We start from the raw sequence: 26,701 nt of genomic DNA, 5'->3' as shown, positions 1-26,701 counted from the left end.
GGACTCCCTCCTGACTACTCTTGAAAATTTTACAGTTTCTCTATTGCACACAATGGATTTTTAAAATCATTGGGTAGTAATAATGAAGGTAAAGAAAATTAAACCTAGCTTTTGAAATCTTGTATCTGAATGACAATACCAATTACACAAACTTTAAGCTTTTACTTAGAAATGTATGAAATATCTGAAGACTCATATCATAGTATCAGAATGAAACTGCTGTTGAAAATACTTTCTATTTGACTCTGAGGAGAGAGCCAGAGCCGTCACTGTGTGTAAGCAGCAGGTTCAGGAGATTACTCCGAAAAACTCCTGTAGGACTTAGGGAATGCGTGTAAAATTGCTAAATAGACTGCTTCAATGAGTGTCACATTTTTGAATTTTGAAGGAAAATGTACCCAGAAAAGAGTGGACAGACTTCCTACAGGCATGCACTTTTGGGGAACCACCCACCAAATCCCTGGGGTTCCTTCAGGAACCACCAGGTAGACTGGTCAGACGAAGCTTTGGGAAGGGAGAGCCTGAGGTCAGTATGTTTAACACTAAAGCTTTTGGACATCCCACTCAGATACGCACATCCCACGTGAAAGGAGAAATTGGGATTTCACGGAGCCTTTGCTTTGTTCTTTGTGAGTGCAGCAGTGAATTCCCTGACAGTGCTCCATGTACTCGGTGTGGCTCAGACATCAACCTAGCCTCTGTCGCTGCATGCAACAGGTCTGTCTGATGAAAACCACAGCAGAGGCATAACCAAGAGGATGTTAAGGAGACCCCTTTCAACTAGCATTTGCCAAAAGTCCCTGGCAAATCACCTGGGACTTGTTTAACAGACTGTTCACCTGGCCTCTCCCCTGAGAGTCCCGATTCCTAGGTACGGTTTGGAACCCAGTCTGTGTTATCACAAACGCAACCAGGTGGCGTCTAACAGATTAGTAAATTTGGGAAGTGTTACCTAGGATGATGACAAAACCAAGCAATACCCCTTTTTTGGCTTAAAATAACTTCAGCCAGTTTTCTGTCCCTTTCAACTAAGTCTTTCTTGATATAGTGGGGTCTCTGGACACCTGCAACTTTTCCACAATTATCACATTTACCAATTTTTCACGGTTCTAAAGACATTAAATTCAACTTTCACTTTGAGGCAGAGCTGAGACCTGCTAAGAATGAGCTTTTCATGACTTAACTGACTAGCCACCAAAATCCATAAATAAATTAATATTTTCCAGTCGTATGATTAGACTTCCTTATATTCCTTAATGCTAGGACAACCTTAAGCAACTTCTACCATTGAAATGTTTGTCTCTGGCCTCCTTTTGAAGGTCACACTGTTCTGTGTTTCTTGTCTTCTCATGCTTAGAAATCGAACAGGTTAAGGAACCTGGGCTACTTGCCCAGAACAATGTTAACAACAGTTATTAGCTTTAAGAACTAAAAGGAAAATAAAATGGTTTTCATTCATAATATGTTAATGAGGCTAAATCCAGAATGAGACCGTGTGCCACAAAGGTAAGACAAATGACTTGAGTGATCTGCGTTAGTTTAAATTACAGTTCCAGGGACTTGTGTATTGTCATTAAAGCTTACACTCATCACATTTGTAAGCAATGTTTAAAGGTGTTCCCGGGATTTACAATAATTCATTAATTTTAAGCCTTCTCTTTGCAAACGTTCCTGAGAATTCCTATAAATATGTAGATATAAAAAACTACAATTACCAACTTCACAACACCACAGACTTCTTAGTCTGTGCTTCCTTATAAGCTGTGGATACCCGTTCTTATACTACAAATATCGGAGGTGGCAGCATTTCCTTAAAAAATTTTACTCTGACATTAGAGTTCATAAGAGACACTAATTGAGCTTTTTTTTTTTTTTTTTTTTTTTTTTTTTTTTTTGAGACGGAGTCTCACTCTGTTGCCCAGGCTGGAGTGCAGTGGCGTGATCTCGGCTCACTGCAACCTCCACCTCTCAGGTTCAAGTGACTGTCCTGCCTCAGCCTCCTGGCACCACACCTGGCTAATTTTGTATTTTTAGTAGAGATGGGGTTTCACCATGTTGGTCAGGCTAATTTAGCTTTTATGAATGGAATTGTATGCACTTTTAAAAATTAAATGAAAAGAAAACGCACATACTTTCAGTAAAACAAGAATTACAGTTATTCAAATAAGGTGACAATCACATCAATTTTATTTTATAACAAATAGAATCATGTCCCAGTTCCAAAACAAAATAAATAGTAATGTTAATATAGAGATTTACTCATGGCCTTTTTTGTTAAAGAGTCTTAAAATGTTTCTTTGGACAATTTAAAATTTTTCAATGTTTTTTTTACTCCCATACAACCTAGCCCCCCTGCCAAATAAAAATCAAGCATATTTTCTCCTGTATCTTGTGTATAGGTTATATAATAGTACCTTTTATCTTTAAGATATGAGCTGAAACCCCACCTATGGTTGTAGTGAGCATCCTACTTTACGCCTCTTATCTCCTTTAAATTCAAAACAGGTATCTCAAAAATAAAGTTAATATAGGTTTATAAGTAGGACTTGCTCACTCCTGAAAGTACGTTTAAGTAAATCTCCAAACACATTTCAAATACTCTCAGAGAGTCTGTTTTATACTACCAAGTATCTTATTCACATTTCTTCAAAATAAACAAAAAAATGCTCACAAAATAGCTATGAGAAACAAGAAGATAAAATATAAAATCTTAATTTTTACGTATAAAATAAGGAAGCCGGTGAATAGCAATGCTAGAAATAAAATGCCAGATCTCCTAATCCCCTTCCCAAGTTTCATCCAGAAAGATAACAGTTAAAAAAAAAGTAAATAAAAGCTTAAAAAAATCCCAAAGTCATTTCAAAAAGAAAAGCGGCTGCATCTTCTTCTGCAGGTTAGAGGTAGTAAAGGCGGTTTGACAGTGACAGATTTGGCTCTCTGTGAATACTCTGGCCAACAAGAAAAGCCAGCTTGTGGGCGTACTGGCAAGGAGCAGGAACACGAATGACACCCTTTAGTGGAAGGAAAAAAAGGTTCTATTACTCTAGACTTAGCCTCTTTCAATTGCAAATCTCAGTATTAACCCTAAAAGCCTTTTAAACCACAGCTACTTCATTTTGAAAAGTGAATGTCCTTTATTTGCTAAACATCAACAAGTAGAAGCACTTACTGGCCAGTTGTAATAGATGTGGCACAGCTTGTAGGTCAAGCGCTGTATGTGGTCTGGCTTCAGGCCGCTGTTGTCATAGATGACATTGTAATGTGTGGGAGAAACACTACCACTTCTCACAGCCTGGCTCACGATAAAAAAGTCATACCTGGAATTACAGAAAACACACGGATGTGCTGAAAACTAAAATTAGGGTGATTCCAGTTTCTTACAGTGAAAAGCTCTGTACCACTCTTCACTGTAAGTGACTACAGTAACCTCATCTCTTCTCACGCTGTAACGTGCTTCCTTGAAGTCCAGGAGCCTGTTATTCATGAACCATTTGGGACTGCTTATGTGTGAAAGATGTTTATCATAAAGATTATGATTTTGATTTTAAATATCTGTCATGATGCCTCCCAGCAGAACCAAGCATTTGTTACGGCGCTAAAAACTATGGCATACTTGGCTAGTTCCTGTTTTCCACCCCGACCCCCGAACCATGTGACTGAGCCTTCAGACTCTGGAAGCACGACCTGTGGGGGCAGCGAGTGGGTCGAGCTTCAGGGACTGTTACTCCCCAAACATGCTTTTACCACAGAACCTTTTCCCCTCTTGCTGTTCCCATTGTTATTTAACAAAAATAGAATTCACTTTAATCCCCAGGAATTTAGTGCAAATCTTTAAGTGGAAGGGAACATGAAAGAATATAAACTAGTATGGGACCAAATGGAAGAACAAACACCAGGTATAGCCATCCATCGGGAATTGGTTCCAGGACCTCCTGAGGATACCAAAATCCTCGGATGCCCAGGTCCCTAATATAAAATGATGTTGTCTTTCTATAACCTCCCATATACTTGAAAGTATCATCTTTAGATTATAATACCTAATACAATGCAAATGCTATGTAAATAGTTGTTTTACTGTATTGTTTAAGGAATAATGACAAGAAAAAGTCTGCACATGCTTAGTACAGACTTTTTTCCAAGTATTTTTGATCCGAGGTTGGTTGAATCTATGGTTGCAGGACCTACAGATAAAGAGAGCCGCCTGTAGTACAAATATGAAGGAATACGCATTAGTTTTTTTTTTTTTCATTTTCTTGGTACCAATAAAATATCAATCCAGAGATATTGTAATTTGACCCAATAAAGATTTAAGGAAATTAACCCTGCGATTTATTATGCCCATCAAAACTAGTAAAATTAGGAAAGCAGAACTGATCTACAACAGATGGTACAGCTACCTTTTCAAAGAATGAGGAGTTAAGAAATGTTAAATGACTTGTTCAGAAAGAACAGCGAAATCATGCCAGGGCTGGAATCCAAGCCTGGCTTCCCAGCTTAGGCACAAACCATTTGCAGTGCTGGTGATTACAGATGACTTTGGTGCTCATTAAGAGCGGGCTTCTCAGTTGCAACAAAAGCAAAAATTGACAAATGGGATCTAATTAAACTAAAGAATTTCTGCACAGCAAGAGAAACTATCATCAGAGTGAACAGACAACCTGCAGAATGGGAGAAAATTTTTGCAATCTACCCATCTTACAAAAGTCTAATATCCAGAATCTACAAGGAACTTAAGCAAATTTACAAGAAAAAAAAAACATTAAAAAGTGGGCAAAGGGCAAGAACAGACACTTCTCAAAAGAAGAAATTTATGTGTCCAAGAAACATACATGAAAAAGCTCAACATCACTGATCATTAGAGAAATGCAAATCAAAACCACAATGAAATACCATCTCACACCAGTCAGAATAGCTATTATTAAAAAGTCAAGAAACAACAGATGGCAAGGCTGAGGAGAAATAGGAACACTTTTACACTGTTGGTGGGAATGTAAATTAGTTCAACCATTGTGGAAGACAGTGTGGTGATTCCTCAAAGATCTAGAACCCGAAATACCATTTGACCCAGCAATCCCATTACTGGGTATGTACCCAAATAAATATAAATAATTCTGCTATAAAGATACATGCACATGTATGTTCATGCAGCACTATTCACAATAGCAAAGACATGGAATCAACTCAAATGTCCATTGATGAGAGACCAGATAAAGAAAATGTGGTATATATACACCATGGAATACTATGCAGCCATATAAAGGAACAAGATCATGCTCTTTGCAGGGACATGGATGAAGCTGGAAGCCGTTATCCTCAGCAAACTAACGCAGGAACAGAAAACTTAACACCGCATGTTCTCACTTATAAGCAGAAGTTGAACAATGAGAACACATGAACATGGAGGGGAATGACACACACACTGGGGCCTGTTGTGGGGTAAGGGGGAGGAAGAGCATCAGGATAAATAGCTAATGCATGAGCTAATGCATGTGGGGCTTAATACCTAGGTGATGGGTTGATAAGTGCAGTAAACCACCATGGCACGATGTAACAAACCTGCACGTCCCGCACGTGTGTCTCGGAACTTAAAATGAAACTAAAAAAAAAAAAAGAGTGGGCTTCTCCAGGTGTCCGAATAGCATCAGCAGTTGCTACATTTTAATAATATCTAGTGAAAACTCATGACGTTTTTTATACTTCGTAATTCAACTGGGATTTTACCCAATTTGTTTAAGTTACTGTCTTCAGGCCAATGTCACATCTGGGCTTTGGCGTTAGGAGTAGCAGCAATGTTGGAAAGCATCGGGGGTCGTTTTGAATATGGTGAAAGAGAATCCTGCAGAAATGAATTTGCTATGTTAACATCTTAGCCTTCTTTTGTCTTTCTAGCCAATTTTTCCCCAATAGGTTAGAATCCTTCTAACCTATTAGAACCTTGTAACCTAAGCCAATGCCATAACCTAACCTAAGCCAATGCCATAACATCTGTCTGAGAAAAAGACAGAAATCCAAGATAATGTATTTCGAAATAAAAATTTCTCTCCACTGTCAGATAACAGAGCAGACTAGATAAGACTAAACTCTGTATGCTATTATCATTTTCCACCTAAAGTCACTATAGTATTGCCTCATTTACCCAAGATTCACACAGGAGAAGTGTTCCACATGTCAACTTTGCACACAGGCCGAGACTTTATCTCTTAAAGTCGCCTTCTTCACAAAGGTTCCAAAGCACCTACATAGAAAAACAGAAGTCCTCCCAACGATTCGCTGTCCTGAGTAGAGTGTCAACTTAGAATGACTGATGGGTTGCCATCACGAACATGCTCACTGCATTAACAACACCTCACACAAAAGGGTTTTTGAGGAACTCACTAAAAATGGAACAAGTTTCGGCTGGGCGTGGTGGCTCATGCCTGTAATCCCAGCACTTTAGGAGGCTGACGCGAGCGGATCACTTGAGGCCAGGAGTTTAAGACCAGCCTGGCCATCGTGGTGAAACCTTGTCTCTACTAAAAACACAAAAATTAGCTCGGCATGGTGGTGCATGCCTGTAATTCCGGCTATTCAGGAGGCTACGGCATGAGAATTCCTTGAACGCAGGAGGCAGAGGTTACAGTGAGCCGAGATTGTGCTACTGCACTCCAGCCTGGGGAACACAGTGACTCTGTCCCAAAAAAGGAGCCAAGTTTCCTGACTTTCTCACGGAATCCTCCCGTGCTACTAAGGCCATTTCCCTGTGCCTGCCGGTGCCCGCTGTAAGCTCCGGCTGGCATTCTGCTTTTCTTGCGGTCGGTGAGTGCAGCTCGGCTCAGAAGCCACTTTTCTCATAAGCACCTCTGTCTCAGATAAAACTTCTTGACCTTTAGACAACTAAGTGTATTACAAATCTAAACACTTTTTACTAGAAAACAATCTGTGGATAGGTTATGTACGTAAAAAATATAAAAGCAATCTACAGAAGCAATGCTTAATCTCCCTATGTGTAGTTAATACCACAGAAAATAATCCTCTTTCCCCCAATGAAAAACTGTACTTGGAAACCTCTGTTCAGACACCAGGAAACCATGGGCTTTATTAATTATGTTTGACCAAATTAGTTGAAAAAATTAATGTTTATAAAAAATATAAGAACAAAAGTAAAATGTATTAAAATTGGTAAAGCATAGGGGCCATGCTAAAGAAACCACCACCAAGGAGAAAACAGCCTTCAGCTCATCACATGGAACTTACCATTCTGGTCTGGTAACCTCTACATCAATAACTGTTCCAGGAAGTGGATTCTGAAGTCTTCCTCCAGACTGAGCAAAAAATCTGGTGTTCACTCTTTTCTTCACCACAATTACCGTTAGTCTAGGGCTTAAAAATGATGATGAATGTAACTGCATTTAGCCAGTCATATTTTCAGGGCACTCATTCATTCAGGTGTTCAGATGCTCCATTTAAAAAGGAACACATCCCTCCTGGGGCGTATCATCTGTCCAGGTTGTGGAGAAGGATCAGGATCTTACTCTTGACAGGAGTAAAGACCACGGATAAACGGTGAGAGGGAAACCAAATGGCACATATGTCCTGTGACACACGGTCATGTAGATGGTTTATCCATAGACCAAACACATTACATACCAATCACACCAAAATGTTAAATCCAGCATGTCTTCAAAATTCACAATTTATAACCGTCTTCAGTGGGCATTTTCTACTGTGTAGAAAATATAATATTAACTCTAAAATCTTTGACAGGTAAGTGGATTTAAGTAGTGCTTTTCAAAATTACTGTTTCACAATATATCAGGGGATACACACAGACACACACTCATACATACATACTACATATTTATATACCTTTTTCAGGAGGAGTAACTTCATTTTCATACTAGTGTTTCACTGGAGTCTCAAATGACGTTTTGTGCAGACCCTAGGACAGCCCCACACTCCTTGGCCTACCACACGTCAGATGCGCCCATACTAGAGGCTGCCCTTTTTAGCCACCCATCCCCACCTGGATTCTTCAGGCGGCTCTCCTGTGTCCAGGTTCATCAGGCTTCTTGGCCTGGACACAGCCGTGCACTATCAGCTGTCCGTCCCGGCAGATCCCTGGCCCTTCTGCCCTCCCTCTGACCCTGCGGAGAGCAGCCCTGCACTTGCACTGCGTGGTCTGCTTGAGTACCTTTCACATCCTTTTCCACCCCCTCCTCCAGGCTCACTTCAAATCCTTCTGAAGCAGCCACACTTGTACACACACAATCCACGTAGTTAATCCATGAATTAGAACAGGTAGCAATTAGAACAGCACTGCCAGGTAGTAAGCACTAGATAAACATGATTATTAGCACCTCCATCTCCAACTACAACATTAGTTCCTTAAGAGGACAGATACACTTGATTTCCAACGCTGGGAAGCAGAGGGTTTTATACAGTATGGACCTAGTAATGTCTGACTCGGCAATGTTGCTGATGTTTTTCACTGAAAATTGAATAGGGCAAGAAACTCAGTGAGAGTACTTGAGTAAGCAGAGGACATCTTCAGAAATGTCCCTATCTGCCTACGTAGACTACTGCTGTCCAGCGACTGCCCGTGCTAATAGCTCTGAATATAACAAAGCCACAACGAACGTGTTGAAAACGTGTGCAGCCCTCTGTTTCAAATGCCTCTGCCACTTACAGAGATTAAGTTCAGCATAGGGCCTTGTTAGAAAGTGATGACTATCTAGGACTTCATGACAGCATCTAAAACAAGTATCAGTCTTGGGAACGGAAGGACATAAGGTGGATAAAGTTAATCCTATAACATCACGAGAAACAATTTAGCAAATATAGTAACAAAAACAGGTCACAAATATGCTGGCATGACTTTCTGATTTGTTCTTGCATCAAACACTCTAAATCAGCTGCCCTGTGATACGTTGCTATAAAAGCTTAAAAGCAACATTTCAATTTGAAAGCAAACATTGTGGTTCTAATGATAACTATTAGACAAACATTGAAGTCCAAACTTTGCATTTTCTAAAAGTGAAGAATAATTTTCAGATATTTTACCTTTACGTACAACTTGAAGGTTTTTCCCAGAACTATCTACCATGTATTGAATACTTACTGGATACTGTGTGAAGTCCATTACCTATATTTTCATTTACGCCTTGCAATGCCTCAGTTAACTGTTCCCTTCTTCTACAAACGAAGCTAAAGCTGGGATTAACCAAACTCTGATTTTAAGACATATTGCTTTTTACCACTGATCCCTACTGCCACAGTTCACAGTGTGCAGTCTACTTCACGCAACAGTGCACTAAGTGTCAGCCCAAGCAGTCGACTTAGGTTCTCCTTCCCTGCAACGCTGTGTTCCCACTCGCTGATGGAGCTGGGTAGGCGCACCCACCGGCTGCACCAGGCTCCACTCTGCACACTCAGGATGACTGTGCACAGGTACTCATTCACTAGGGTGGCAACCTCCTTTTCAAGAGCCATTTCTGCCAGTCCTTCTGGGAATCAAACCCAAAGGACCCTAAGAAACAGAGATGACCCAGCAAGGCCAGGAGTGTGTACTCCTAGTAGCCCTACAATTCAGCTCAAGGGAATGTGACGAACTTGCACTATGACCTCTATTCATCATTTCTTGACAATTTCCTTCACTTCAGGTATGAGGAAATGACAATAAAGACTAGAAAACACTGTGTGCTCAAGTAGTAAATCGCAGGAAAAAAAGAGTAGGAAAGAAGCAGTCCAAGTCAGAGCCTCCTTTACCGCCTGCTGCACACACCACACCACACCTCCCCACACAGACAGAAAGGCCAAGTCAGAGAACAGCATACAATAAGGCTTCTAAAGCCTGAAAACAAAGTATCATTATTTGACAAAATACAAGCATTAAGAGTCTTAAGGGAATAGGAAAGAACATTAACTTTCATTTCCAAAATATTAAAAAATGCGTGGCCTTTTAATCTGAAACACAGCTATTTCAAAAAAGATAAAAACACTCCTGACTTTCTCTGAGACCTTCACAGCATCACATCTCATTTTAAGAAACGTCTGGGATAAACACTTATTGTGTGGGGCCTTTTAGCATTGGCCAAAGATGACTCAGAAGCCCGTTAGTAGAAATAAGGAATGACCTCTTGATGCTTGTCCTTTTCCTATGCACCAGATAAAATCAAGCCCCAGATGTGGCCAGTGGCTTTCAGAATCTCTCCTTTCTATAATGATACAAAATGCTAAAATACAAGAATAATGGGTGTGTAATATGTATGTGCAAGCACACGAAACAGGATCCAAGATCTTCCAAATATCCTGAAAAGTTCAATCTTTAAATCTGTAATGTATTATGCACTTAGCCCTTAATACAACAGTCCCTGATTTCAAATCACTCACAGATCTGATAAAGAGAAAGAGGACTAGTTAACGTAACTGATTAGAATGGCTCTCTTGCAATGGTACACATTTTATTGACTCATAACGGCACTGACGGAAATGTCTGTAGGAGAGCAGAGGAAGACAAAAACCAATATGGGTTTCAAAGGAAAACAAGCGCAGCATCTGGATACCATCCTCGGCTGTCCACATCGCTTAAAAGGACAAAGTAGAGGCTGGGAGTTGTGGCTCACGCCCGTCATCCCAGCACTTTAGGAGGCCAAGATGGGTGGATCACCTGAGGATGGGAGTTTGAGACCAGCTTGGCAAACGTGGTGAAACCCCGTCTCTACTAAAAATACATAAATTAGCCGGGTGTGGTGGTGCATGCCTGTAATTCCAGCTACTCAGGAGGCTGGGGCAGGAGAATCACTTGAACCTGGGAGGCGGAGGTTGCAGTGAGCTGAGATTGTGCCACTGCACTCCAGCCTAGGCAACAGAGCGAGACTCCATCTCAAAAAAAAAAAAAAAAAGGGAGAAAGTAGAACTACCCCTGCCCCATGAGACTAGATGCTCGCCAATCACCTTACTGATCAAACACTAGTCAAGTCCACAAGGAAATGAAACAAGTATTCAGTAAGCTAAGACTGTCAGGAACACTTAATTCAATAATGAATCCTGTGGATGCCTTTGGATGTACAGAATTATCAGATACTTGCACTCCAAGGCCTTAGGTAAGAAAGAAAGCTGATCGATGATTGGTAATGGTGTCTTACTGTCCCATTCTGTGAAGGAATGACCCTCTATACTACCCCTCGACACAGCCTTCTTGTGAAAAATTTCCAATAGAAACTTCCCTCTGCCCTTCCCATCACCTCAAAGGCCCTACTGTCCCTATCAAGTTAGATTCTCCCTCATCCTTTCATCTTGTGAGGCTAATTTCAAAGATACAAAGGTGCAGTTTTATAAAAAGAAAATGCTTTACAATTTGCATGCTTACTTGTAACCTCTACCAATGGATTTTAGACAATCCAAAAACTGTGGCACTTCGTAGTTCACCAGTGTTTTGAGCTGGCCGTCTCCTACGCCATCGCGGTACACGATGATCCGGCTGGGCATGTACTCATTGCAGCTATTCCAAGCCCTCAGAGCCGCTGAAACAGGCCAGAGAAGTTTTACGTCAATTCATGCCTATGGCACAACTCGTCTGTTCTTCCCAAAGTCTGGGCCCATCAATAACACAGTTCAGGGTAATTTCTGGAAGACCCCAGTTTAGAGAGCAGAACGGCAACCCCACAGGCGACTAACCTTGCAGGCAGACTTTGAGCCCATCTACCAGCTCCTGTCCTCTATCCTGAAATATGCAGCGTGAGAACCAGCTATTCAGAGAAAAACACAGCTAGAATAAGAATGCAATTGTCTATCAATTTTTCCTTTCTGAATTATTCTATATTTATTTCACTCTTAGCAATCTGTCATCTTTGTAACTGCCTTAAAGACATCTGTTAACATCTCCAAATACTTTATAAAACCTTACACAGAAGGAGCAGGATACAAGAGATCCCGTATCAGCATCACAAACTGTGTCTGTTTTCATTACAAATCAGTACCATGATTCCAGATGCTGGGGAGAAAACAGAATTGAGCTATAATACCTAGAGGCGCTGTCCAGGTTTATTACACCTAAATACGCACAGAAGCACACTCATGGCTGTGCTCTTGAGAAACTATTCATTGTAAGTTTCACTCTTCTAAAAGATAAAAGACCTTCAGCTCCATCCATTACCTCTAGCAAACTAATGCAGGAACAGAAAACCAAATACCACCTGTTTTCACTTATAAGCAGCAGCTAAATGATGAGAACTCATGGACGCAAAGAGGACAACAACAGACACCAGGGCCTACTTGAGGGTGGAAGGTGGGAGGAGGGAGAAGAGCAGAAAAAATAACTACTGGGTACTAGGCTTAGTACCTGAGTGATGAAATAATCTGAACCACAAACCCCATGACACGAGTTTACCTATGTAACAAACCTGCACATGCACCCCTGAAACTACAAGTTAAAAATGATAAGACCTTGAAACATATCCATTACTAATGTCAACAACTAACATGCCTTCAGTTTTCATATATTACTATTCTTGGCAATTCCCTTAGTTCCAAGAAAAGCACTGAAAAATAATGCTATTATGTTGAAATACAAGTGACTGGGTAAACTGAAGTGGTTTTTCTCCATCAAAATGTGAAACTACATTTCAGTGGCCAGTAAATATTATTAAACAAATACATTTTTAGAGAGAGTCACATTTAACAAGATGTACTCGCCAATACATATGATTAAAAAAAATCTGAAATGCAGTTTGACGAATACAGGATGAAAGTCATTCAAGAGCTAGGGTAGGTCATTATTTTCCTTTCCTAAATTCGATGCTGTATATGATTGAGAAACTGGAAGGATAACAACGAAGAATGAACAGTACTCCTGAGCCCCCAGAAGCCTGCTTTATGTCCTCACTGCCACCCACAGTAGCCCAATCTCACTCACCGGGTCATCCCTTCATTGATGCTGGCAACAAATCCTGCGATTGACCTCCGCCCAGCTGTCGTGTCATGGTAACAATCGATGCCAACGATCATCACGAGCTTCAGCTTCGATACAAATATGGTAATTTTAGATACAATGGAGTACCAGCAACATTTAAAAAGTAAATCCACGTTCTTAAATACCAATTTTAAAACAGCATCTACCAATTAAATCAAACTCACGGGGATGTCCACCCTCCAGAGCTCTCCTCCCATCTTGCAGTTCATCTGTAGGGCAATCTTTGTAGCAATGGCCATGACAGTTTGCTGTTTGCCTAAGGTTCGGGCCACCACACACTGACTTGGGGTAGGGCAATCTGTACACAGGTATTTTTTAATAGCATCATATTTGTCCTTCCGATTACTTGACAACAGACAGACAACCTGAAAACAAAGTGCCCTTGTTACAAAGAATTAGGAGACAGATGATTAAGAGCAAGGGAGAGGACAGGAAACTAAACTCACCTGTGAAGTATCAATGTCAAGAACATGATCATTTATTTTACTATTCATTTCAGCCACACAGCTAATCAGTAGGACATTAACAAATACTGCTCATCATGTTCAACTAAATGATAATTGCACGTGAAGGAAATAAATCATGTTAAGCAAACTATGAGTCAAAACTGAATACTGTTTAAACTTGAGAACTTAAATATGCTCTATGTAACCAGCACAGAAAAATTTAGTGACAAGTGACAGGTAGACAGATTAAAGATTTCCCACAGTCTTCATTTACTCATGATTCACCTACAATCGTAACTGGTAAGCTCTAAAGCTCTGGATTGAGAATCTGATCAAATTATGAACTTCCACAGGCGGTCCATGGACAATTCTGGGGACAAAACAGAGCGCCTGATCTCAACGTGCCCCTGCCCCAATTCGGGGCATCCAAGTTTAACTTTCTGGAGTTTGGTTTGTTTTGTTTTTGAGATGGAGTTTTGCTCTTGTTGCCCAGGCTGGAATGCAGTGGCGCGATCTCGGCTCACTGCAACCTCCGCCTCCCAGGTTCAACTGATTCTCCTGCCTCAGCCCCCAGAGTAGCTGGGACTACAGGTTCGCACCACCATGCCTGGCTAATTTTTGTATTTTTAGTAGAGATGGGGTTTCATCGTGTCGGCCAAGATGTTCTCAATCTCCTGACTTGTGATCCGCCTGCCTCGGCCTCCCAAAGTGCTGGGATTACAGGTGTGAGCCACCGCGCCTGGCCTGAATCCAGCTTTTAACTCATTGCCATGTTCTCCAATTTATATTCCCAGATTCTTCTCTTCCCTTTTTATAGTGCCCGGCAAAATAATTTTCCCACCTTGGGTGTTTCCATTACCCAGATAACATAATAGCTATCTGCCTGTGGGATCTAAAGTGTGACATGAAGGGCTAAAATAATGAACACATTAGAGGAAGCCAATTCATTTCTTAGGCTTACGGCAACACAGATGTATTGTTTATCACTAAATCTGTCTTTGCCAACTCATTGCGATGTGGCTGTACGAAAACTCAACGGGGCAGAAGAAACTCATCCTAGCACTCGATACCCCACAATGTGCTGCTGTCTTCAGAATGTTTCCTGTGAACTAGATACGTACTTTCAACTTGTTTTTAAAATAGCCGAGGATATAAATGCCTAATAATCAGTGAAATCACTGAACTAATTATTGTTCACATGCATGTCATTTTTCCCTTCCTACTTTACAATCATAATCACATAATAGTAGAACCTATCATAATTTTCCTTACCACTTACATCTTAATCTCATATTGTCATTCTATCTTTTGCAAGTTCCATGTTCCCTCAGCAGGTCTCTGGCAATTTTATGCTACAGGTATAAAAAGCAATAGGAATTGACTGAACTTCTATGTGTCACCCACTACAGTCCCAGGCTACTATGAACTTTGTATGTCAGTTTTCTAACAATAACCAACCAACTCTGCTAAAAATAAGGAGAGCTGAAGTACTTGCCTTGGAGATTTTATCAGGCAGGGCCCCAACAAAATAGATGGAATATTCAAACTGGACAAGTTGAGAGAACCTGAATAAAAGGACTACTTGTAAGACACCCTCCCCAACACCCAGGGGCTCATGTCAGCAAAAGCAGGGCAGGGAATGGTTATGGGAACAGGGCATGGGGGTGTAGAGTGCAAAGAAAGCTCTTCAGGGGTCATGGTCTTTGGCTCGGCTGTGCTTTCACTTCTGCAAAGTAAATGTCTAAGCCCTACTCTCTTCCACTATGGACCAGGAAGCCTTGAGGCCACAATTCCAAGTTCTTGGACAAAGACTGAATGCAAAGGAGATTCTAGACCAAATGTGATTAAGACCTGGACAACTCCGGAGTTCCCTGACAATGAGTCTGGCTCTATTTTGCTACATTAGGCTGGGTGTGTGGACTTACAAGAAAACTATGGCACTGCATATCATGTTTATAAAGGCTACACTCTAGATACAGACTAAAAACAACCATATCAATGTTGATAGAATTTCAGGGGTGGGAGGAGTGTTAGAGAAGAAATATAACTTAGAAAGCTTTCAAGTTGAAAACTCTGCTGGAAAACACAAAGGCAAGTTTGAGAAAAGTGTGTCAGAAGTGTGTGCAGGGGTGTGTGCATGAGAGAGAGGATGAGCAGGATGGCAGCCTGACCACGCCTAAAGCACACCATGGTGAACAACGACAGGCCATAGTCGTACAACATGCTGGTGCCTGGAATATAGAAGGCCCCATTCTCAGTGCTGGGGACGCGACAGGAACGAGGCAGATGGCCTTGTACTAGAGAGCAGTGTGCGAGAGTGACGGACAGTTTCTAACCAACAATTTATAGAAAGCTGGACAAACAGTGAAGTCAAGACATACCTGACAGCCTAAAAAACTAGCTTGAGAAAAGGGGGGTAATTTTCCCCTGAATAATTCAAAACACTGATGGGATTGGGAAAATGAAGAGTTAACTCAGACTCACTGAGTTTGAGGAGCTGATTGGTGGCGGCAGCAGCAACAGTGATTAACATGTCCTGGGCTACTAGGGAGGGGCCGGGCATGACACTGCCATTAAACTTCAGAAGTGCTGTGAGGGTTCACTACTATTATTACTACCACCTAAATCTGTTCAGAAAAGGAAATAAAGCCAGAAGCACTTGATGAAGATCAGGCAAATGGCTGAGCCGGGATGTGAACCCAGGGGTTTGATTTCAGAGTTTACCCTCTTAATAACTGCGCTACAGATTACAACAAAAATGAAACCACAACACACACTTGCTGCATGTCCCCACAATTTCAGATCACCAATGAAAACCACCCGTCATTAAGTGGCTGCCATCATCTAATGTCCCCGTCTCCAGTTCCTAACCCTCTGCACCTCCCACACACCCACGCTAGGTAGCGAGACTCTGGCAAACAGGCATATAGGCTCTTCGGGACTCAGTCCTCCCCTCCCGAGTCATCACTCACTCACCTGGATGGGTGGGTCAAGCACACACAACAACAACACGTTTGCAGATAAAAGGGGAAAGAGCTTAGGAGAGTGGTTGCATCCCTATCCCGACCCCTCGGGGTGACGTGGATGCATGCGGAAGCTGACAAGCTGCTGAGTGTCACTCAGGGCTCCCTGCTCTCTGCGACCCTACTCTTCCCATACCTGGCACTAGGCTGTCTGGGGAGCTTCCATGTAATTACGCAATCATACGTCTACGTGTGCCGAACAACAGCTGATTTTTACTTCTGTGCTTTTCTGTATTTTCCAAATTTTCTAGACTAAGTAAAGCCTTTGGGTCTGAATAAATTGAAGATGGGTTTGTTTTTCTCCACCCCTTCCTCACCTTTTGCAGTGTGTAAATCAAACTCCTAGGTGCACAACTAAAGCTAGCATTAGCTTAGCTACTTTATGGTTACAAAACATATTTTGTGCCTAGTTTGAGAACCTATTAACATTTGAAAAAAGAACTCCAAGTTCCAAAATGTACACATGCCCCCTTTGAAAAAGCTCTTTCACCGAAAACTGCCTATATGTCAATTAGTTACTTACTATCTGGGTGTCTGCTGTGACCTTTTGCTGTAAGACTCTTAAGTAGGCTTCAGTTCTGTCATCCACTTCAATCCTAGAATGAAAGTACACAATCCAACACTCAGACACAGTAGCGACAAATGGACCGTGCATAAACACCTTCCTGTGTAACACACGAAACGTTTCTGTATAAAACATGAAATCAAACACTGAGACTAGCCATTCATGCCAAGGGCTGTTTCTAATACAAACGAGCAATATTTTAAGCACGCAGGTTTCAGAAACTGTCTTACTTGGTTGTTTCTCCCACCCATTCTTAGTTATTAAAATACGTTTCTGTTTATCTGCATTACAGGGAGCCACATCAAATCTTTCAACTAAGATAACGTAGTTTCTATTTTTAATAGTTCCCACCCCCTCCAAATGACTGCTAAGCAATTTTCAGAGCAGAAATGACTTGATTAACTTACATTATTGCTTTTTTCATTTGGATGCCCATGGCTGGTGTAACTTTAAATAGATTTTGTATCAATGAATTGGCTGCTTCATAATTTCTTCGCGTATAGATCAACAGCCAGTTATCTAGTGGCTTAACACTAATTAATGGTGCACCTCTTGTTTCTCTGGACCAATCTGCAAATTGTGGATTGTAATCAAACTAGAAGAGAGTTCAGACACACTGTAAATTCCATTGTAAGTTCTCAGTGATCAAGCCAAAAAGTCTTCAATAATTCTACCATGGCATATTTTGAAACTTAGTGTACTACTTTTATGCTTGAATTAAAGGGACAGAGAAAATGTCCTCAATAGGGGTAGACTCTAAAATATATCCAAAGGATGATGGCAATTTTACTTAAAATACACTCATACTGACAGCTGCCACACAAATGCTTACTTGGACCAGGTACTTCCCTAAGTGCTTTAGTTGCATTCTCCTTAATCTTTTAAAAAACTTACAAGTATAGCTACTCTTTTCTTCATAATGAAAATATTAAAAAATAAGGCTTTGAGAGTAAAACAACTTGACTGAGGTGTTATATGCCACAAGCAAGCTACAAAAACATCTGACAGCAAGACAGAAAGTGAAATAAACGCGAGGCACAGCACCCGAGTGCTGGTCATCACAGGGAGCAGCCCGGTGTCTTCTGCGTGTCCTGGCCACCTCCCTGCCTGGCCTCACGCAGGGGATAGCGTAAACAATGCAACCAGAATATTAAATTACATTGTGAGATCACTGTTCACAGGACATTTCAAAGGCAGGAAGGACATTTTCTAAAAAAAAAAAAAAAAAAAAAAAATTAAAAATGTTGGCACTTTACAGTGCTTTAATTACACTAAAAATATTTTTAGAATACTTTTCCTTTTCTGAAAATGAAACATAAAAGGTATCATAATAATTAATATATTATCTCTATAAACAAATGATCCAGGCCAATCAAATCAGGGATTTTCCATCATTTTAGTGGCAGTCAAAATATCAACCCAAGCAGATAGTTAGGATTCTACACTTTAGCTCAAGTTATTGAAAAAAAAAAAATCGAACCACTTTTTAGCTAAGTCTTACAGATGATTTTTGAGGACCCAGCTACAGGCTCCACATTCTCTAGGGCTTCCACGTTTTCTCCTCCTGGGGTGTACCTATTTCTGAGGTCCCGGGCTGTTCATGTGGGTTGATAGAGAGTGGATGTGCAAGGGGAGAAGAGAAAGGTGAGGAAAAGATCATTCTGGCATGGAACTCAGTCCTTCCCACTTGCTTTATTGTGATCTGACCCAAGCCTCACTTGATTGTCAACTTTAAAAGCTGCCTTACTCGGAGCTTGCAGTGAGCTGAGATTGCACCACTGTACTCCTGCCTGGGGGACAGAGCGAGACTCCATCTCAAAAACAACAACACCACCAACGAAAAACTGCCTTACTGTTTTTCCACCTTGGTGAATCTTTTCTGTTTGCAAAATTCTTCCTGAGAAGGACAGTAAGTTGGAATCAAAGCTCAAACCCCAGTCTCGAAGCTCCCTTTGAACATTATCGTTTCTGTAAATTTAACACATTTACATGCGACTCAACAAAGAGACACAGCAAGAAGACACAGTCAAACAGATATCCACTCCAGCCTACAACACACTCCAATGTCGCCGTCAGGGTGAAGGCGCTGGTGAGAATGCCAGCTGGCACAGGAGCACAATCATCTTTCTCTCATCACCTTCAGGCTTCTCTTCATGACATTCTTTAACTTAAAATTCTGATGCCCAAACTTTCTCCCCGTCAAAGGAAACCCCTTGATATAACAAAGATAGAAAAAAGATTTGACCAGAAACATCCCCTTTTTCTGTTGTCACCTTTTGCTAACGGAAAAGTTAGAAAGACTACGCACTGCAAAGTTTAACTTCATTATTTCCTGAGGAATAAGTGAGGTATAGGTAGCCTTGCTTAGAAACACGAAGAACAAGCCCACCCCAAATACTACAGATACCAAAGGAGAAAGTTACTTTCTGCCACTCCCTCAAAAGATACCCCTCAAGGCCACATAAAATACTAAACACAAAACTGAAACCCTGCCCCAGTGAAATCAATGACTTACTTATGAATGTAATCAATGAGTCGTCCCACTTCACGCTGCCTTTGCTCTGGAGTTAGTCTTGTATGAACGGCTAAGTCTTTCATCACGTTAAAATCATTACGCATTTTATCAGTTAGACCTTTAAATAAGACATTTAAAGGCATATGGTTAAAGAAATAATAATCAGGTCTAAATAACTGGAGTATAGGGTGATGGTGAGTGGGACTTCCCAGGAGACAAAGCAGTTTTAATAAAAGGTTTTCTGGGGGGAGGGAAGGGGAAGTAAAGGAATGTCTGAGGACTCCTAGGAAAGAAAGGGTAAATCCAGTGGCTTCCTTCCGAGTAAATGAAATGCAACAGTACCTGTAAGATAGCAGAGCTCAGGAATGAGCATGGCAGGCCCTGGCAGTGTCCCCCCAGGGCCCCGCCTTCTCTTGGGCTGGCTGACCAAGACAGGCTGCTTCAAGTCGGTGATCTCTTGGTTGTATTGCTGCTCAAGAGAGGAAAGAGTTGCTGTTCACGGCAAATGCCTCGAGTAGCATCTCAGTGGGCAAAAAGGGTTTCATTTTTTAAAAAAATAAAGAGCTGATGCCAATAGCAAGGCTGATAATAGCTTCAGAGTAAAGTTTTAAAAAGGCATGTTTTTTAACATTCTTAAAACAGAGGTTGTGACTTCTATGCTCTACTGAGTGCCCTATCTTTTTCCTAAAAACTGTGATGGTCCAGGACAGTATGGTTCTGAGTTCAGCCTTTGTTAGTCACAGTTCTCATTGCTTAATTTTTTATTTCTTGGTTTAGAAACAGCAGTCTGTGTAACTCTGCATCTTCACCATAGGATGATTCCTCTAAAACTATTCTCTGTTATTGAGAGAACTTACTAATAAAAGCAGTCTCACCGTAAGAATAAAGAGGGGAAGGGAAGAAGTTCCTATGCTACGGGGCATTTTTAATCAGAAAAAGTATTTTATAAAATCTTGATATTTTCAAGAAGTCAAATTTCAATTGAGAAGTATTAAGGTTCCCCAGATGCAATCACTGCCCAAAATAAGCGTTTACAATTTGTTAAACAATAAAAAATGACATTCATTTTTTTTTTTTTTGAAGATGGAGTCTCGCTCTGTCACCCAGGCTGGAGTGCAGTGGCATGATCTTGGCTCACTGCAACCTCTGCCTCCCGGGTTCAGGTGATTCTCCTGCCTCAGCCTCCTGCGTAGCTGGGATTACAGGTGCACACCACCGTGCCTGGCTAATTTTATATTTTTAGTAGAGACAGGGTTTCAACATGTTGGCCAGGCTGGTCTCCAATTCCTGACCTCAGGTGATCTGCCTGTCTTAGCCTCCCAAAGTGCTAGGATTAGAGGCGTGAGTCACGGCACCCAGCCAATATTCATGATTTAATGTCCTCAAAAGATGAGCTCTCTGGCCTCCAGCTCAGCTCGGCAATTCTAGAACCATGACAGACTTTGTTTGAGTTCTCTTCAGTACAGGTTCTGGCTCTGTGTCTCAAAGATCCTCATTCCTACCATATCCTGTATCTTGCCGAAAACAGATTTTCTTAGCATCCTGCTTAAATCAGATCCAGCTTTAAAAAGAAAACCCACACACCTCCACTGAGCACACCAGAAGAACAAAAAACCACACATCTCCACTGAGCACACCAGAAGAACAAACCACACACTTCCACTGAGCACACCAGAAGAACATCATCACAGCATGTCCTTAATCTGCCTCTCATCAGCAGACTAAGGGTGCTTGCATATTTCTTATTCCTAGCATATGACAAGGTCCTGGCCACCTACTACAAACCCTCGTAAATTAAGAAACCATGAATTCTAGCCCGTTCTTGACTTGTTTCAAATAAGAAAATTTTAAGTAGAACCCTCATATCTGACCTCTGCTTCACGTAGCTATACTACCTATTTTATCACGTTTTAAAATGAGGAGTCTGGGAACAGTTACCCTCCACACCACATCACTGACTTGCAAACACACATGGTAGAAGTGTGGTCGTAATTTCAGAAGTGTGTCCTCTCTCACCCTATTTCACCCAAGGCCTTAAGGGCATGGTTCCTGATACAGAACTTGTACTCGCTACGCCCCCTCCACTTTTATATTCTTAGGTGCCAAACAGCCTGTCATTCATTCATTCATTTATTTATTTGAGACAGAGTTTCATTCTGTCGCCCAGGCTGGAGTGCTGTGGTGCTATCTCGGCTCACTGCAACCTCCGTCTCCCGAGTTCCAGTGATTCCTCCTGCCTCAACCTCGCGAGTAGCTGGAATTACAGGCATATGCCACCACACCCAGCTAATTTTTGTATTTTTAGTAGAGACGAGGTTTCACCATGTTGGTCAGGCTGGTCTCAAACTCCTGACCTTAGGTGATCCACACACCTCGGCCTCCCAGAGTGCTGGGATTGCAGGCATGACCCATCGTGCCTGGCCCTGTCAAATATTTTTAAACATTTTCCTCTACACCTGAAAAAACAGCACTCTCATTTTTATTAGACATTACTGTTGAACCTTTCATTTTAAAAACCAACTATGACCTTCTCTACCAAACACCCTTCCTTCTTCTACTCTGTTTCCTAGATATTATCTTCAATCCCAAACCATCACTTACTAGTAAAACTGCATTTCTACCAGAAAATCTAAGAATGCTTTGATTCTTTTAAATATCTTAACGTCAACCTCTTTCATTAATTATTTCTACTAAAGACATCTGATTATCCCTGATTTCCAGAGAAGTCTTCCCTAGAGAAAGAAGCTGAGCTGAGATCTCAAGCACAAGCATACAAGGTGTGTCCAACAGAGGGGACACAACCCTATGTTTAGTCTAAAGGCACAGTGGGGGACACGCCATGAGAATAAAGCAGCAAGCAGGGTCTCATGGAGAAAGATTACCACACTTCACCAGACACAGGGCCACGGGCGCCACATCATTTCTGGGGGGAAGGGGAAGAAGAAGAACAGATGTGTATGAGTTGATTGATCAGAAGGTAGAGGAAATAAATACTAAGACTTGTTAAATGAATTATAAAAATAGGGCCTGGACAGGAGATGCCATTTAGAAAAGGAGAAAAATGAAGGCAATTCAGATAACAAGGTGAGTGACAGAACTGGACAAAAGAGTACTAGGAGGCAGGGGAAGGTGCGGAGATCTGACGTGTGACTCCTCCACCATTTGTTTATTCAAATACCCAAGAACCTACTTAGGCATGGGGTATATAAACCATAAAATCTCTTGCCTCTGTCGAAGTCACCTTCTCTGCATTGACCAAGAGCACCGAGTAGGGGCCGTGTTGAGAAGACAGAACACATTCAACACTGGCAACATGGGAGAGGTATCTTTGAGTCATCCAAATACTTAAGAACAACCAGGCAGCTAAGCTTAGACAAGTCTAGGCTGGAACTGGAAGTCTGGGGATTCTTAACATTTCATGCCTGAAGCCTGGGCAGAGGAGACTGGAAATCACCCAGGGAGTGAACATATAGTAAAAGGGGTCTGGGCAGAGCTCCTAAGTATGATAACACGTAAAACACCACTTACAGGAGGATGAGCTGCCACAGGACACTCAGTACCAGTCAGGGAAGGGGAGAGATTCCACTGACCTTGCTTCAGGTTTAAATCACATTTTCAGCTGATGTTTCCTTTATATTTGCTGTTGATATACCAACTCCTACCATCCCTGAGAGTGATCACTAAAATTAACGACAGAAAAATGCCACAACTCATTCCTCACAGTAACCTCTGACACCCAGAGGGATCCAAGTTAGGCATGGTTGGAGTCCTCAAGGAGTAAAGAGGCTGAAAACAGTGGGAGGAAAGACATGCTGAAATGACCCCTGGCTGTTTCCATCTTGCCAGGAATAAGGTCAGCCCTTCATGCAGCATCTCATAGAATCCCTCCCTCCGTAGTGGCTTCTCATCTTTTCAGTCACAGCAGAGCAGCTGGACAGCAGCACACAGACCTTTCCAAGGCCACTGATAAGATGCATACTTTCCATGCAAAATATGAATACTTTTCATATTTAAGCTCATTTATCCAAATTTTTAGAAACAGGAAATACTCTATTGAAAGTAGAAGAAAATGTGAAATGTTAGCAATTCAAAGACAAGTTTTGAGATTTTAATTGATAGTTTTCTAGAAATAATCTTCCTGCGCTTTTAACATATCAAATGGAATGTGACGTTCTAAGGATTTGGGGGCCAGATCTGCTCATCTGAGTACTGAAACAATGTTAGCATGCATTCTTATATGAACAGTTCAGTTTCTTCTAGTCAATAGCTGTTCTTTCCTGCTATTTGCCTTTGATGATCTTTTCAAAACTAGAATCATCTCTTTAAAAACTGTTTTAGATGATCGCCCAAAAGACTGATCTAGCCTGTGCTAACAAGCCTGTCTGCATTTTGTTAACATGTAAATCAAAAGTTAAGAGTTAACCCACAGGCAGTAGATTTAGCAGAAATGATACTGAAGGTTCAAAGATCTTTAATTCCTACCCGTCTCCAAGGTGAAATTAAGTGAAATGTTGATTATGGAGGGAGAGACAGTATGGCAAGCTCTTAACTCCCACTGCTCGCCACCTGTTATCCAACCTACTTGTCCTCCATAGGCTTCAATTCAAACGTAAGCTTTCATTCTACTGGAAAAAGGGAACCAGGAGAGGGCATTTCTCATTATGTGAACTGCACCAAATAAAAAGAGGCATTTTAATAATTTAGTAATGAATAAAATTATGCTGTGATTGCCCTAACAAATACATTTACACACAGCTTTAAAAGCAACTTGTTCCAAATGTGCAACAAGTGTTAGAGAATTCTACCAAAGATATTTTGGATTTCTCCTGAGATCTAACCACTGGCATCTTACCTTCCTGTAGTATTCTAAGAAGCTGACTTCAGAGCCGTCGGCTTTCTTAAAGGTGCTCTTGGGATTCTGGTCCCAGTCAATATCATCCACTCTGTATGTCTTATTGTTATACCTAGGGATCAGTTGAGATTTGACTGCATTTGATGGAAATGTGAAGAACTAATATTAAAAAGAGAGACTAGACAGCATGTATTCTCTAAAATTTCAAATCACCTGGTTATATACAAGGTTGGAAAAAGAAGGAACAGGGTTTCTACAGACTATGCCAGATGGATGGGGGAAGTGACTAAATTACTAACAGAAAATAAAATAATTTAAAAGGATAAAAATCATTAGCTATTTGTCCTCTCCAGATGAGTTATGTCATCCCCAAAACTATGATCCTGGGAAAGGTGAAAAATACCCTCACCCTTGTTTTGTGCTATTCCCACCACTCAATTTTAAACACTATTTCTTAACATGGTAGAACTAGAAAGCCACAATACTTTGACTCACAAAAATTATTGTGCACTTTAAAAAGCAGTCTTACTTGGTAAGAACAACTAAACCTATTAGTTCTTTGGAAACTTGTTCTTGAAATTTATGTTCTTCTGTCTGATGATAAAAGTTGAACATGAAATCCAAAACAGTCTCACTTCGAAGGACTTTATGGCTAACGTCAGTGCAGAGCATGATGCTGTTTTCATACTGAAGGATGGAAGTAGTGAAGCCAGGCCAAATCACCAACCTGTCAGACAAGATGGGGGTCATGAAGAACCTCTCCACATTCAACACATTCTGCACACACTAAGTTGCGTTTTCACTTTTATTAACTGGATCTAAACTATAAAGTTTCTGAATGAATCAATTTCCTTATTTCTAGGATTTACATGGTTCCAGCTTTAAGACCTTCAACAACATTGTAATAATTGTATAAGTTTCATTTTAAATGAATGTACTAACTTTATTCAGCTATTCATTACACTGGCCTAAGACTTTAAAAAGTTGCCAATCTAATTGAAAGCACCTACAATTATTATGATAAACTTAAACCTGTTGGGCTGCAATATTTTATTTTTTATTTATTTATTTTCTTAGTGTCTCGCTCTGTCACCCAGGCTGGAGTTGGCACGATCTCGGCTCACTGCAACCTCCGCCTCCCGGGTTCAAGCACTTCTCTGCCTCAGCCTCCCGAGTAGCTGGGATTACAGGTGCCCGCCAACACACCCGGCTAATCTTTGTATTTTTAGTAGAGACGGGGTTTCATCATCGTGGCCAGGCTGGTCTAGAACTCCTGACCTCGTGATCTACCTGCCTTGGACTCCCAAAGTGCTGGGACTACAGGCATGAGCCACCGCGCCCAGCCTTTTATTTCTTATTTCAACTTTAGATTCAAGGGGCACACATGCAGGTTCGTGACATGGGCATACTGCATAATGTTGAGGTCTGGGGGACGAGTGGTCCCATCACTGAGGCACGGAGCACAATACCCAGCAGGTGGTTTTTCAGTTGGGCTGCCATCTTGATACACCACATTAACTGATTATTTTTATGACCTAAGGGCAAAAATACAAACTTAGCACTGGACAACTATGTATTCTTCCCTAGTGACAGGTAAATTACGTGATTTTTTAAATATCCAAATATTCTGGGATGTCTCCTCATTATTCAAGTTAAACAGTCACATAATGTGATGGGCGGCATTAACAGTCACTGTAGTAAATTTGACCATTTCAAATTAGGTTATCATCTCTAAAGGCTGTCATCAAGCCTAAGGAATATTAAACGTTCTACTTCATACAAACCTGTGACTTGGAATATCAATTGGGTCATTTGGGTTATAATAATTTCGTCCAATTTGTTGCAAATTCATGATTTTCAAAAGCCTAGAAATGGAAAGGTCAGAGAGTGAATATTGATAAGTATCTCTAATACGGCAATCAGAACAGCATGTCGTTTAGAGCAGGGGTTGGCAAATCGTGGTCTGTAGCCAGGCCAAATCCAACCTACCTGCTGTTTTTTATGGCCTATGAGTTACCAATGGTTTTCAAATATCCTTGAGGTTGGAAAAAATAAAAGATTATTTCATGATACATGAATTATCTGAAATTCAGACTTCAGCATCCACCAATAGTTCTACTGGCACACAGCCATGACCGCTCGCTCACATGCTGTCTCTGGCTGTCTCGGCAGTCCAGTAGTAGAGCTGAAGAGCTGCAAGACATGACATGGCTTTCAAAGCCTACGATGTTTACTATCTGGCCCTTTGCAGAGAGACGTTTGCCAACCCCTCGTTTAGGGAAAAATCAATCTACCAGTTACATTAACTCAAAACAAGTATTTATCACAATGAATTGTCCTATCATCAGCGA

The 26,701-nt window shown here is 41.1% G+C and overlaps 1 protein-coding gene across 15 annotated transcripts in view; it reads right to left on the bottom strand.

Moving 5' to 3' along the window:
* Positions 1–1,559: 1,559 nt before the first annotated feature.
* Positions 1,560–26,701, bottom strand: part of PIWIL1 (piwi like RNA-mediated gene silencing 1) — a 35,101-nt gene continuing 9,959 nt past the window's right edge. For 5 of the 15 annotated variants that reach the window (XM_055096381.1, XM_055096380.1, XM_034934846.3 and 2 more), the window contains exons 7-21: positions 26,135–26,215; positions 24,880–25,077; positions 24,351–24,462; positions 19,841–19,967; positions 19,499–19,616; positions 18,837–18,951; positions 17,391–17,578; positions 16,942–17,014; positions 13,114–13,314; positions 12,893–12,996; positions 11,656–11,726; positions 11,348–11,501; positions 7,234–7,359; positions 3,170–3,317; positions 1,560–3,011 (exon numbers count right to left, since the gene is read on the bottom strand). In XM_055096381.1, coding sequence (XP_054952356.1) covers positions 2,895–3,011; positions 3,170–3,317; positions 7,234–7,359; positions 11,348–11,501; positions 11,656–11,726; positions 12,893–12,996; positions 13,114–13,314; positions 16,942–17,014; positions 17,391–17,578; positions 18,837–18,951; positions 19,499–19,616; positions 19,841–19,967; positions 24,351–24,462; positions 24,880–25,077; positions 26,135–26,215 — 1,933 coding nt within the window. In that variant the 3' untranslated portion in view covers positions 1,560–2,894. Of the gene's footprint in view, positions 3,012–3,169; positions 3,318–7,233; positions 7,360–9,920; positions 10,646–11,347; positions 11,502–11,655; positions 11,727–12,892; positions 12,997–13,113; positions 13,315–16,941; positions 17,015–17,390; positions 17,579–18,836; positions 18,952–19,498; positions 19,617–19,840; positions 19,968–24,350; positions 24,463–24,879; positions 25,078–26,134; positions 26,216–26,701 lie in introns of those variants that run through there. The other 10 variants (XM_055096383.1, XM_055096385.1, XM_055096382.1 and 7 more) reach the window with 4 other exon arrangements.

Source organism: Pan paniscus, chromosome 10 (assembly GCF_029289425.2).
Source record: "Pan paniscus chromosome 10, NHGRI_mPanPan1-v2.0_pri, whole genome shotgun sequence".
In the NCBI taxonomy this organism is placed as follows: Eukaryota; Metazoa; Chordata; class Mammalia; order Primates; family Hominidae; genus Pan; species Pan paniscus.
The sequence above is the reverse complement of the archived record's forward strand: the minus strand, read 5'-3'. Positions and strand labels throughout refer to the sequence as shown.